General features: G+C 37.3%; 1 protein-coding gene and 1 long non-coding RNA gene across 3 annotated transcripts in view; one reads left to right on the top strand and one right to left on the bottom strand.

The window, feature by feature from the left end:
* Positions 1-1483: 1483 nt before the first annotated feature.
* Positions 1484-11659, top strand: LOC116177865. Of its 2 annotated transcripts, XR_004146771.1 has the most exons (3): positions 1484-1498; positions 7516-8503; positions 11418-11659. It is a non-coding gene; the product is annotated as an uncharacterized LOC116177865 (long non-coding RNA). The 2 variants fall into 2 exon arrangements; XR_004146770.1 differs by lacking the exons at positions 1484-1498; positions 7516-8503 and adding an exon at positions 8774-8860.
* The window catches only part of LOC116177863 (G protein-activated inward rectifier potassium channel 3-like), a 51495-nt gene continuing 44739 nt past the window's right edge, over positions 6290-13045 (bottom strand). The window contains exons 3-7 of the mRNA XM_031497014.1: positions 8228-8486; positions 7761-8171; positions 7568-7709; positions 7181-7405; positions 6290-6885 (exon numbers count right to left, since the gene is read on the bottom strand). Of these exons, the coding sequence (XP_031352874.1) occupies positions 6689-6885; positions 7181-7405; positions 7568-7709; positions 7761-8171; positions 8228-8486 (1234 nt within the window). The 3' untranslated portion in view covers positions 6290-6688. The remainder of the gene's footprint in view (positions 6886-7180; positions 7406-7567; positions 7710-7760; positions 8172-8227; positions 8487-13045) is intronic.

Raw genomic sequence — 13045 nt, 5'->3', positions numbered from 1 at the left:
AGCAATTATTTCAAGATGTTTAAGTCTAGTCTTTTAACGCGTAATAAACTTGAACAACGGCGATTATTAAAAAAAAATAACAGCTAATAATTCTGAAACAAAACATAATTGACCTCGAATTCCACTAATATGATCGAAACTTGTGTCCAATCTCAAATTACAACCAACTTTGAAAGTTAAAAATAATTAAAATGCAACCCATACAGGGTGACCCATCGTTATTTTAGGTGGTAAGCTAAATAAAACGTTCGCATGGCGTAGTTCACACAATTGTCATTTTGCGTGTGACAAATTACTTTTTAAGGTAAGTTAGTGTTTGGTAGAAAATGCCTCAACTTATGTGCCTTCTATCGTTTCCGAAAATTAAAAATATTGAATCTGTGACATCCTGAATAAAAAAGTACATTCAACTCGTACACTTTAAATTAATTTTTTTTTAAACTGTTAAATCTCAGTTATTTTCGAAGATTTCTCAAGAATTTGAAATGCGTTTTTTAGGCACAAAAGGGGACAACCTTGCCCCCATTTGACTACACTAGTACACGTAGTAAATCTAAATATAGACCTTGTGTGTGTGAAGATGTATGTTTTAGTATTATTGAAAGGAAATTATTTATTTCATTTATTTATAACCCAAGTGTTTTTAGTAAACCGTAAGTAAGCTAAAAGGAAATTAGCGATATGAAGTAACAAGCGCCGTTATAAATGTAAATGTAAATAAAGTAAGATAATAAATACGCTACGTGTGTATATTCGGGATGTAGTAAATGAAGCGGGACATTGTAATTAAAAAAGCGAGTTAGATACGTTGTCTATCGTTACCGAATGTTGAATGACAAAAAGCTTACGATAGCGCAGAGTTAAGTAATTATACAAACCATCGTTGTAAGATAAACGGTTTATTGGGTCAGATTTTACAACCGGAACCGGAAAAAAACTTGGATGACGCGCGCGTCATCGCAAAAATCTCTAGCGCCAAGGGTCGCGAGAGTCTCTTCACAATCCAAAATGCGAAATATGCTCCCCGGATCTAACTAAATTTTTTTCTCTCGCATTTCGACGCGAATGTATTGCGGTTCCACTCATATTTGGAAAGGTGGCCATGCGTCGGTCCGTCTGCAAGTTTTTGTTACCTACTTTATAGACCACACCAAATTCCATAATTTAGAATATTTAGATATCAAATTATCACCACTAAATTCATGAATCTATTACAACTCTATTAGAAGTCTGGTTAAAATCGACGAGAGCAGATTCGAAAATGTTAACAACTAATCGTAATACGCTCGTATAGTAGCCTTCAACTCATAAGTATTTGTCATAGTCTAAATAAAGGAAGTAGTTACATTATTCGGTTATTGCCCAATTATTTTGCAAGTCACATTCACGTTCCGTTTACTCATAACAGCAATTTACTGAAATATATATGCAGCTGTGGTTAAAATGGATTACTCAGTTACTAGTTAAACCTCTGTACGGTGATAGATTTCATATTCAGGTAAGTACGTGTTTAATTATTTATTTTTTTATACAATATCTGTTCCATTAAAAATGAGGGTCCTTTATATGGCACTATGTGAAAAACATTTAGAACTTTCAATTTTTTGAATTAACAAGATTTTTGTTAAAATTAAATTTTTGGATTTTTTGGTTTCCTAGATTTTGAATTTCTCCTGGCAAGAACGGAACGGCACTAAAGGAAACCAAGCCAGCCGAGGCTCATAGCGGACTCTGCGATTAATTAAATGAACTGGAGTAACTGTGCGTGGTATTGAGGGGCGATGTCGCTGCTCTAAAGACAGAGAACCAACAACTCAGGAAAGCACATATTATGCCAATAAAAGTAGTGCACATACAGGAACTGTAGAAGAATTAGAAATGTTCGATTCCAAAAATTGACCTACGATTACCGTTGATGGTAAATAGAGACTCCGTTTTACCGTATGAAGATACGAACCTTTAAAAACAATTAAGTTCATTCATATGAATCGAAGATTTATTTTATTGGTCTTTTAGTTCGTGTTAGTTTGATGTGGGGTTGATCTCCATAGAGTTCGCCTTTGTTGAAAATTGACCTAGGTCAAGGCTCGTATTTGTTGGTATATGAAGTTCTTTCCTTACGGGAAATGTTAAATGTTTATTGAGTTTTCGTCCCAGATTTTATAGATTCAAATAATTGCAGTATGCGGCTTCAGGTCTCCCCAGGTCAAGGATATCAGCAGATAATCGGGAAACTACGACGGAGATCAAAGTTCATGAATGTGCGTGCTCTATTGGAGCACGTTAATGCGTGATGCGTTAATTCCGTAACTGTCTCTTAATTTGTTTGTGCGTAACCCGGCATAACTTCTTCCAATTTATTGTTTTTGCTGCAAAAACCAACCTATTTTTTTTCTACGTTTAACATGTACTATCTCCCATTTCATCATAAATCTGTTTTCCCATTCTTTCAATTTTTTCATTTTGAGAGTTTATTTCGCTATTCATATACAAAAAGGTCAATTTCGCTTCATCGTTTTATCATCTATATTCAATCTTTTTTTTTCCATTTTCATACTGTAACGTGATTTATAAAATTCGGGTTCGATTTATATCAATATTTATTAAACAAAACTAAAACACTATAAAATCCGTACAATTTATATCGATTATTTATATCACACACTTCGCAATTTATATTTCCGCGCTCGATGTTTCATACGTACTCGATCTCGTTCGATAGTAGACTGCCGCGATGTTCGGTCCGCAACCATTTATATACGCAAGCAATGTAAGTCCCGAACATTCTCGAATATTCCTACTATCGCGCGCGTAGAAAATTCCAGAGCGCCAAAGGCGACGTCATGTCTGGAGCATTTCTTTGTTCATTTCATCGAACTTTTTTTGCCTAATTTTCTTCTTCCATTTTCTTAACCAACCGTTCAGTCACTGTCTAGTTCACCCAAATTTCTCTTAAAAATTCTTTAAATTAGGTACCCCATTATATCTTGTTCCTTTTTTATATTCGATATTCTTAGCGCCATCTATGTATATCCTCTATAAATCCGTTTAGTTTAAAGGTAGTTAGTTGAGAATTTACCATAGTTTGTTATTATTAAGGATAGAGATTTGGTTAAATGGGCAATGTTTTGCAGTTTTAGATGCTTATTTAAAATTTCCTTTTGGAAATTCAAAATGTCGCATAGGTTCGACGTAAATTCAAAAAAACTAAAATTGGTCATTTCCTTGAATGTCTTATATCATCGAAAGTATAAGAGATATAAAAACCGTTAATATAACTGGTATCTTATTTTCAATCTTATGTTATAATAGCTCGTTGAAAAGAGAATTTAAAAATCTATCAAGTAATCTAAAAATCCAATATGGCGCCCATTTAACTTTAGGAAGTTGGTAAATGTTCCTCAAAAGTGGCCATCTTGAATTTTTTTGACATCAATTCTAAATTAAGCGTATCAAAGACAGTCACTTTTATATAAAACATTTTTTTATATCTCTTATACTTTCGATGATATAATACATTCAAGGAAATGGTCAATTTCAGTTTTTTTGAATGTACGTCGAACCTATGTGACATTTTGAATTTCCATAAGAAAATTTTAAATAAGCATCCAAAACTGCAAAACATTGCCCATTTAACCAATTCTCTATCTTTAATAATAACAAAGTTACCCATGCAATCCCACCCGATTTGGGACACATTGTATACTAACGTCACTAAATATAGAAAGTACTGCAATCATCCGCCATTTTTGGACAAATTTGCTGCCAACTTAAAAAAATTGACAAATAAAATCTGAATAGCTGTAATTTTTTATAACCTAAGTTCATAGTACTGTCATGTTTTATAAAAATATATACAGATATCTCCAAACAGGTGGAACAATCCCTAACATTAAAGTTACTAGAATCTGGTAACTTCCGCCATTTTTGGGCAAAAATCATGCGTTCTCTCTCTAACACACGAGCCCAATGGATTGCGGTAATTTCTATATTTAGTGACTTTACTATATACTAAAGTCACTAAATATAATATAAATATCTAGTGACTTTACTATATACCTTTTTGCATTTCATTCTAGCGGATTTATATTTACGCAAGTAATTTACGCTGGGAGGTATGTACAGATATGACTCAGCAGTATTCTTAACACCTGATTTCTTTTAGGGCTTAGAAAATTGTTTTCTCTACCTTGGTGTATCGTTAGGTACTATTTTGATGTTACGAAACCCACTCCGAGAACCGATATTAAGGTTTTTATTTACGTTACTTGGGCTATTACGAAGAATTTTAGTTTATTTACATCAAAATAAATAGGTTATTGTTGTTGTATAGAAATTTCTGCATCGTAAAGTAGTTTTCTTGAAGTTAACGTTACGTTTATGCTTTTATATTTCTCCGATTCGTTCGGACAATTCGTTGCCGATCAAAATTTTGCTTTTGCTAGTGTAAATAAGTCATTCAAAGTATTGATTCTTATTTAGTGTTACTTGGGGTTTATAGTATTCGAGTACCTGAGCGTCGAACGTTCGATTTGCTATCGCAATAATTATGTACCGCGCTATTCCCCATCCCTCTTGTTTTTCTATTTGTGTTTTATCTGTTACAGATAAGCCAGAAAGGGCCCTTCTGAGCACGGAAATGTTGCGACCAGAGTTCAAAGTAAATATTTTAACGCCATCGTACTCCTTGACATAACGTTTCAGCACATGGGCTTTCGATACAGCCAATTTATGAATTATACCTCCGTTGTTGCATATATCGGGTACCGGCGAGTAGCGTAGCACCAGGTCACGCGGAGGTGTTGACGGAAGCGGGTTGCATTTGTTCGCTACAGGCGAATATCCACATGATTCGCGTAGCATCAGGTCCTGCGGAGGGGTTGGCGTATTGCAGCTCTACGGAGAGCTTGCATGGTCTTAGTTGATGCCTCACAATGAAACAGCTCGACTTCATTGTAAGGCCTCACTATGGAACAGCTCCGTGTGGTTGTCGTTGTGCCTCACTAGCTCGGCTTCCTGTAGGACAGTTCGCAATACAATGAATTCTACCACATGCGCGTCGACTTATGAAACCCTGCTCAACGGCGGGGATGATCGTTTTGAATAGAGTGGGGGAAAACGCCTTGTTGATTTTGCTGACATCGCGCTATGGTGATTCTACTGCTTATTTTGGTGTGATGCGTATCAGCTACCATATGTTCCACCAGTTTCATACACAAAAGACAAAGTTCCCAAATTTCGTTTTGATCTTTCTATCGACGTAATTTTTTTTGCAATTTCATGGTTCGATTAAAATTCTACCATTTTTCTATTCATTTCCATTGTTAACTTTCATTATTTACTGTTTTACCGTCATGCTTTTCCGTACTTTTTAATTTTTCATTCTATATTGTTTTCTTTTCATTTTCTCTTTTTCAATTGTTTTTTTCTTTCATCCCTAAGTTGCGAAAATGTTTTTTCCTACCTATATTATCCATTTTCTTCATTGTCTCTGATGTTCAAGTTCATTATAAAATTAGCGCCACTTTTGCTTTTGCATTCAGCGAATACACTGGAATTTTTGGTTAATGTTCAAATTCAATTTTCCGTGTAAGTTTTGTGCTGTAACAAAAGGTAATGTACCTATGTACTTACTTTTAATTGTAAATACTCGCTTCATTAAACGACAGAGCAAAACGATGCAAGGGGAGTCAATGGGGTCCGTTTGTCCGTCCGTGAACTCAGACTTGATTCACTTCAAACTTTGCACAGTTCACCTGTATACCACATGTAACAAGCCCATTGAAAATAGGTCAATTCCAATGACCCCGAGGGTAATACTGAGTGCTCTGCCGCTTTGAGATTGACAAATTGTTAATGTTCGCTCGATGTTTAAACTCTAGATCGATTGGCGACTTCAATGTCTTGGTGCGATTGGAACTAACTTTTCCTCCGCTGCTGAGGTAAATGCGGGAGTTAAAATTGCATTTATCTCAAAATACAACGATAGTGTAAGAGTTACCGTATCCAGTACCTTAGATACATTCTGGGCTGGAGGAGGTCCGGCTAATTTACAATGTATAAGAGGGGAAGGATCTGGAGTTGCTTTTAGACCTATTTCAGTTGGTCATCCTTAAACCTATCAAATGTTGTATTAGATTAACGTCAGGTTCAAATTATTCAAATTGAGATCCCAACGTGACATTTTGCAAATGGACAACTCAACACCGAAGTCATTAATTCTCACGGGAATTGAATGAAATTTATTTTGTTAAAACGCAGACACGTTGAAACATAGAAATTCACAATCTATAGGTAAAACAGTATATAATAAAAAAAACTGCAAATACAATGCATTCCGATACTAGACAAAAATTCGTAACTTAGCTCATTAAAAAATAAATATTGACCATTTTCACGTAAGGCACGTACTTAAGTCACTATGCAATGATATAGCGAAGATAAAAAAGTAAAGCACACTTGAAAAATAATAAATTAAAATTCAGTCTGTAAAAGAAGATTATCCTAGACTACTAATCGTACGTAAAATGCGCCCTGTTTCAGGAGCATAGGTGGCCCCTGTACTGTAATGGAAAATTCGATGACGCTTAATAGCTAAATAGTAACTAATCCTATGCTAAGTGGATGATATTCTGATTTGGACACATTGCAGATGGTAACTGACTGAAGTATCACAAATTTTAAGTACTCAAACTCCGACGACGCCCGGCAGCGACGCGCTCCTTTTCTTATCCGTTTCGAGTAGCGACGATCCATCCGGAGCCGTTATCGTGACCGGTATCGGGCTTATGATCGGCCCGGTCTGGTCTTCCATAAAGTACGAGTCGAAGCTACACAAGCTGCTCGAGCATGAGCGTGCTGTTGGAAATTGCGTTGTTAAATGATCTGCAAAAATAGTCACGGTCGTTATGCGACTATCTAAGAGGAAGAAGCGAGGGAAGAGTTAGAACAACAATGTCACAAGGAGACGCGTAAGCGATGATGATACGTGAGTAAAAGAGGGTAGGTTTTATGCCTGGCCGCTTCAAACTACTATTTACCTTGATCGCCTGCAATGTGTCGTTAAATCTGCAATTAAATGGGAATTTGGTCTTTAATGATTTCGATAAAGAATTTCGTATGATGCTATAAACAATATGAAGATGTATGAGGTGTCCGTGGATTCTTTAGGTGGTCTTACCTAGGTCGTGGTTGAACATTGTGCGATGCTGATCGAGCTGTTTGGCACTGCAGAGCGGCGTATCCACTTCGACTGTGTTATTGAATAGGGCGTAATCGACCTCGTATTCTCCGGTTTCTTTTTTAAAAGATACTAACGGCTGAAAACGATGGCCCCATAGTATTTCGGATGGCAGGTAACTGGAGCGGGCCTGGGTTGTCATGCCTGTCGATTCGATGACGCCCTCTAAAATTGATTAAATACCTTATACACAATTTATTGTTATTATTAAGGAGACTGTGGGATACGACACATTTTGGAATTTGATTTTCAGTGATTCACGCGTTTTTTTGCAGGTCAATTTCCATGGAACATCTCGGTTTGAGACTAGTAGAGACCATATCTTACCTAATATTACTACTATTTCGAAGCGTTCCCGAAGCAAATCAGTCGCAGACATATTATACAATGGAGATGTTTCATCGATTTTATGAACGATCGTCGTTGGCCAAATGAAGAATATTTTATCTTCTTCTCCATCACAGCCAATCTAAAAGATGCAATTTTCTTGAGGGGTTGCTAACCCAACGCAGCAGCTCACCTTTAATTCAGACTGATAAAACGGCAAATTTTCGCCTTCTTTGGTAACTTTGTGCTTAATTAACTGCGACCTAACGTGCGCCTCGATGATGTGACTCTTCCGCATATCGCCTACCCTAAACATTAAACACGGCACGCCGTCCCTGTGCGAAATAACGGCGTTACGTGAAAACAATAAAGTCTGCGTACGTTTCTTTGGTCTTGAAAGTTTGGCGAAAACGACACCGACCATAAATGCTTGTATCATAACTCCGGTAATACTCTGAAGGCACATTACGAATATCGCTTCGGGACACTCCTCGGTCGTCGTTCTTCCTCCGAAACCAATCGTGTGCTGCGTTTCCACGCTGAAGAGGAACGACGACGTGAACCCGTTGATATTGGTCACGCAAGGGATCCACGTCTGGTTATTCTACAAGCAAACTACCCATGATTTAAACACGTGAGGGAAGAATGCCAAACACTTACTATGTTTTGGGCGAGAAGATCGCCGTGCGAGTAGCCAATCAGCCACCACACTATCGCAAATCCCAACCAGGACAGTACGAAGTTCATGGAAAACACCAACAACGTCCATCTCCACTGCGCGTCCACAAGCGTCGTGAAGATATCCTGCAGATACCTCCGTCGCCGTTTCGCGACGTTTCCCTGGACAACATTACAATCGCCATGCTTGAAAACGACGCGTTTACGAATTCGTCTCGCATTAAATCTCGATTGACGATATCTGCAACAAATACTACGGTAAGTATATTATTATTGGAAATCACTTTGAAGGTTTATTTTGGAAGGATTTTATGGCTGTCTTATATTAACGTTTCACGCAAAATAATTTATTGTTTGTAATAAAAAGAGTCATAAAACGACCTTTGCTGTTAAAGAGGCGTTTAATGACGCCTATTTATTGTTTTAAAGACTTATTGTTGTACTTATTCACTGATTGATGTTGAAATAAACCTTTTTTGAGCTAAACCGACAGGCATTATGTAAATTTTCATGGAATTTATGTGATGTCAAGAAAGAATCCAGCAGGTGCATAAAAAAATCTGCTGATAAAACCAAATGCACTGGAATTCATCCAAAAATCTGGAGGAAACGGTGGTAAGCTAACGAAAATCATAATCCGCCCTTCGTAAGTAGGTACCTACCCCTTTACGGAAGCGTACCACTTATTTTTTCAATAATTTACAGAATTAACTCTAAATGTACACCTGATGGGAATTCGAATAAGTTAGGTTCTGGGACTACCTAGGCATGTACAAATCTATCTAGGAATTTATAGTCATATCTGGAACTTAAATATGTTTCTGAGATTTCTTCCCGTAGACTTCCCGAAAACTTGAAGTCCTCTGTACACTTGAAGGTAATTGGAAGCTTTTCAGGACCTTCCAGAGATCCCAGAGCTCTGTAGCAGAACTTTTCTGACTCTTTCAATAGCTTTTCAGATGGTTCTGAAAACAAAACTTTCTACGACCTTTTTTGGGCTTTCTAGGTTTTTTAATGGTTTGCTGGGTTCTTCAGGGCTTTCTTCAGAAGTTTCAATGCCCTTGCCAAAAGCTTTGGAGGCTTAAGAGACCGCAGAACCATAAATTGTCTAGAAAACCTCTGAAATTGCATTTTACAGAAATCGAATGTTGTAACATCTGGTTTCACAAACACTGATTAATAGTCCAGGCTATATAATATTTTTTTACAAAACAAATTAGTTACAGGGCGAAACCGGGTTTTTCAGGCAGGTGAAATGAATAGAAATTGGGAAAAAATAATTAAAACAGCTGAATTTTTCCGCGGGTGAAATCCCGGGGGTTGAAAGGGGTGGAAAGTGGTGTTTTGCAATTTGTGGCAAACAAATTTTAGACGAAAATGTTAAATGTAAAAGTTATAGAGATTAAAAAAATGAGCAACTTTTTTCATTTTTTATTCCTATTTTTGCGAAAAAATGTCGTAGGGGTTTGAAATTTGTAGGAAACATAGCTTGTTTTATGATAAAAAAGAAGATAATTTTTGGACCCATAAAGTTGAACCGTTTCCAAGATCTCACGATTTCTGAAAAAAACGCCTTTTTCAAGGGGATGAAAAATCTTTACTTTTTCATCGTACAGAGGACCTAGAGTTTCCTATGTGCTTTTTACAGCTTTTGCATTCTATCCAAATCTTGTAATGGTTAGTTCCATTAAATTGATACCTCTTAGTCCGTATGAAATGAAAACGTGATAGAGAGCCAGAGATTCCCGCGTTGTGGGTTAGGTCAGTACCCTTTGCTAATGTCAGCTTCTTTAAAAACTCCAACAGTGTTGCCAAGTGAAAAACATGCAGCTCGTTCATTCATGCAGTGATTCCAATTTTTTGCCAGATCAAAGATCTAGACTCACATGTTCGTACTAGCGATGTTGCTAATAGTTTATAAATAGACGCGCGATGTTTCAGAAAGCGTACCATAATTTTATTTGCACGATTATATTTACTAATTCCGCGCCTTACGAATAACGGTACGTCGATGCAAGACAGATTTCAACTATTTTTTATTACATCGTTGTTATGGTTACCATTAAGTTTAATTTTTTCCGTCGTCGAAATACGGTATAGATATTCTTTAATACGAGATAAAGCCTATATCGGAATAAATGCAATTCACGGACACTAGTCTTTTCCCATATCTTTATCCAGAAATCTATGTTACCTCCGTGATTAACAGATTGTTCGTTTTTCGTAACGTAGCACACCATTTTGTTCATCAATCAATTTCAACGTCGCGTAATTTATAACTTGAACATAAAAACTCCCTACTCGACCGCGAATTATTTACTTTTTAAGCCAATTTTGTTCTTGCCGCCATCAAAATCGTAAAAAAACCGAAACGGCACCAACGCAAATATTACGGCAGCGTCCCATTCAAACCAATACCAGACCAGCATTTTTATCACTCCGCGTTGTCTCAGCCAAACCGGAACCACCGAAACAGTAAGCATCGCTGTTACCTTGGAAACAATCCTGACTCGCGCCTACTATCCGCACGAAGTACTTATATGCAATTCTACCCACATATCAAATTCGAAAAAAATGTACACTGCAAAGCGGGCCCCCATTACAATCTTGTAAGAGAGTTTCAGTGCCTTTATGCTCAGGAAAGCATCTAAAAAATTCAGGAAATTACTTAGAATGCATTTTAGAGCTTTCGAAACCTTGTAAGATCTTTTTCCAAGCGTCCATTCACTTTTCTCAAACGTCCAATGTTAATTCCCAGAGCTTTATATGCACTTTAAAATATGTATACCTCTATTACAGTATCCTAGCTCCCTACCAGGTTGTTTTGCCTCTAGCTCATGCTGCGGTGTTTTAAAGCCCGCTCGGTAAAAGAGTCGAGCCAGGAGAGCGAGACCCAATGGGTGGACAAAACCGCTAGACAATGATACAATGCATCAAGAGCTGGAGTACGTATCCAATTGGTGGGTCTGGATGTGAGATAATAGATGAATACTGATTGCATTTTCACTTGTACTTTTCGTGTTAAATTAATGGTAGCCAATGCTGGAGTAGAGCCATGCCATTTTGCTGTTTTTTGTAAATGCAATTTGTCATTTTACGATTTGGTAAATGTGCTTGAGTAGTAGTTGATGTCTCTTGCTTTTCATGCGTATTTATATCTCTTGTGTTTCAGAGGACTACAGATGTCGCTCATCGCTCCCACGCCATCCTCCCGGAATCTCGACTTCTACATCTTCTTTGATTAATTTAATAGATACGCTTCCCGCAACCTCAGAGCAAAATGTACAAAGTAAGCAACAACATAGGATTCGTGTTAATTTATCCAAATGTTCAACTCCCCTAGAGCCTTACGAAAGCAATGTTCATTCTATATACGTATACCGGCACACACAATAAACATGGAAATAGACTGGAGTAGTGGTACTCTAATTCAAAATAAAGTGATGTTACAGCAAATGTATCTCTTAAACGACGATCTCGACCAAGAATTAAAATTAGATAAGCAAGAAAAATTGACTCTATACTTACAGTTGGCAACTCTGGGAAAAATAGTACGAGCAAAGCTATCTAACTTACGCGGCATTTTTGAATCTCGGTAGTAGTCGACTCGCACTGTAAAGCACGAATATGTCCTACGTTGTCGGTTCTTTTATGTGTTGGGACATGAGACATAATCGGAAATGGAATTGAATAAAGCACAAAAAATACGCATACCTGTGATGATATGATACCAGGAACACGTTTTATGGACAAAAAACCAGGGATAACCCACAGAAATGCACTACAACAAAATGCAAAAGAGAAGTACACAAATCAAACATCTCAAATTATACAATAAAAATCAGGTATTGAGTCAAATGCAACACCCGGTATCTAGAAGCATTTTAAGTTGGGCGTTTCGTTACGAAAAGTGTCGTGCCGAAAGTATTTGTGTTGGGTCTAGAGGTGGTTCATCTTCCGTTACCGTAAATAACGCTGCAATTAATTTGCCGTTTTGTAACGTTCCGTTGAATGTACTCTGGTTTGTATAACTGACTGAATGCGCTCTTAGTGTATTGGGATGGTACCATGGGCACTGAGTTGACTTTCACTTTTGCTTTTGTCGTGGTAAAGACAGGTCTAACTTCGCGAAGAATGTCGATTTGAATTAGAAAATTCCAGTGTCATCATTAATTATCAAAGCGTCTTTACGCGAATGGGAAAGGGCTGTAATCTTCTTTAGGTAATGGTGTTTTCCTATAATTCCTCTTTGTTAACACGTTTTGTTTTAGGTTATGCCATATGTGTTAATTTAATTACGTATCTTTGTTTGATCGATCTCCTAATCTGAAACCTATTTATTAATAGAGTAGAGTCAAATTAATTGAAATTAGGTCGGCCCGTGTGCCGCAGTTGAGTTGAAGTTCAACTGCGGTACTAAGGGTCCCTGGTTCGAATCCGCGTTCGGGCATGGATATTTGTAAAGTGGGTTGGGTTAGTACAGCAGCCCTGGTTGAAACCCCGCCCACTCAAAAGGAAAGGCCTAAAGTTTGATTTTTAGCATTGTAGCTTTTGGATATATTTTTCGTTACGAGCATTGGGATGATCCTATTAAATAAGTACCGTGATCTAAAATGCAAACCCTCACCTTCGAATTGTAGATTGCTACTTGTCGATTAGCTGGAACTGATCTATTACATCGTATCTAAGATCGAAGTTTGCAAATGTTTATCGCAAATACGTGGCTAGTCGTGGCCAATTTCCTTTTCCTCCTCGAGATTCGCTGCAGTTTGTAACCGTTCCCGTCAAGATATTTCAATT

Source organism: Photinus pyralis, unplaced genomic scaffold, assembly GCF_008802855.1.
Source record: "Photinus pyralis isolate 1611_PpyrPB1 unplaced genomic scaffold, Ppyr1.3 Ppyr1.4_LG8, whole genome shotgun sequence".
Lineage (NCBI taxonomy): Eukaryota > Metazoa > Arthropoda > Insecta > Coleoptera > Lampyridae > Photinus > Photinus pyralis.
The sequence above is the reverse complement of the archived record's forward strand: the minus strand, read 5'-3'. Positions and strand labels throughout refer to the sequence as shown.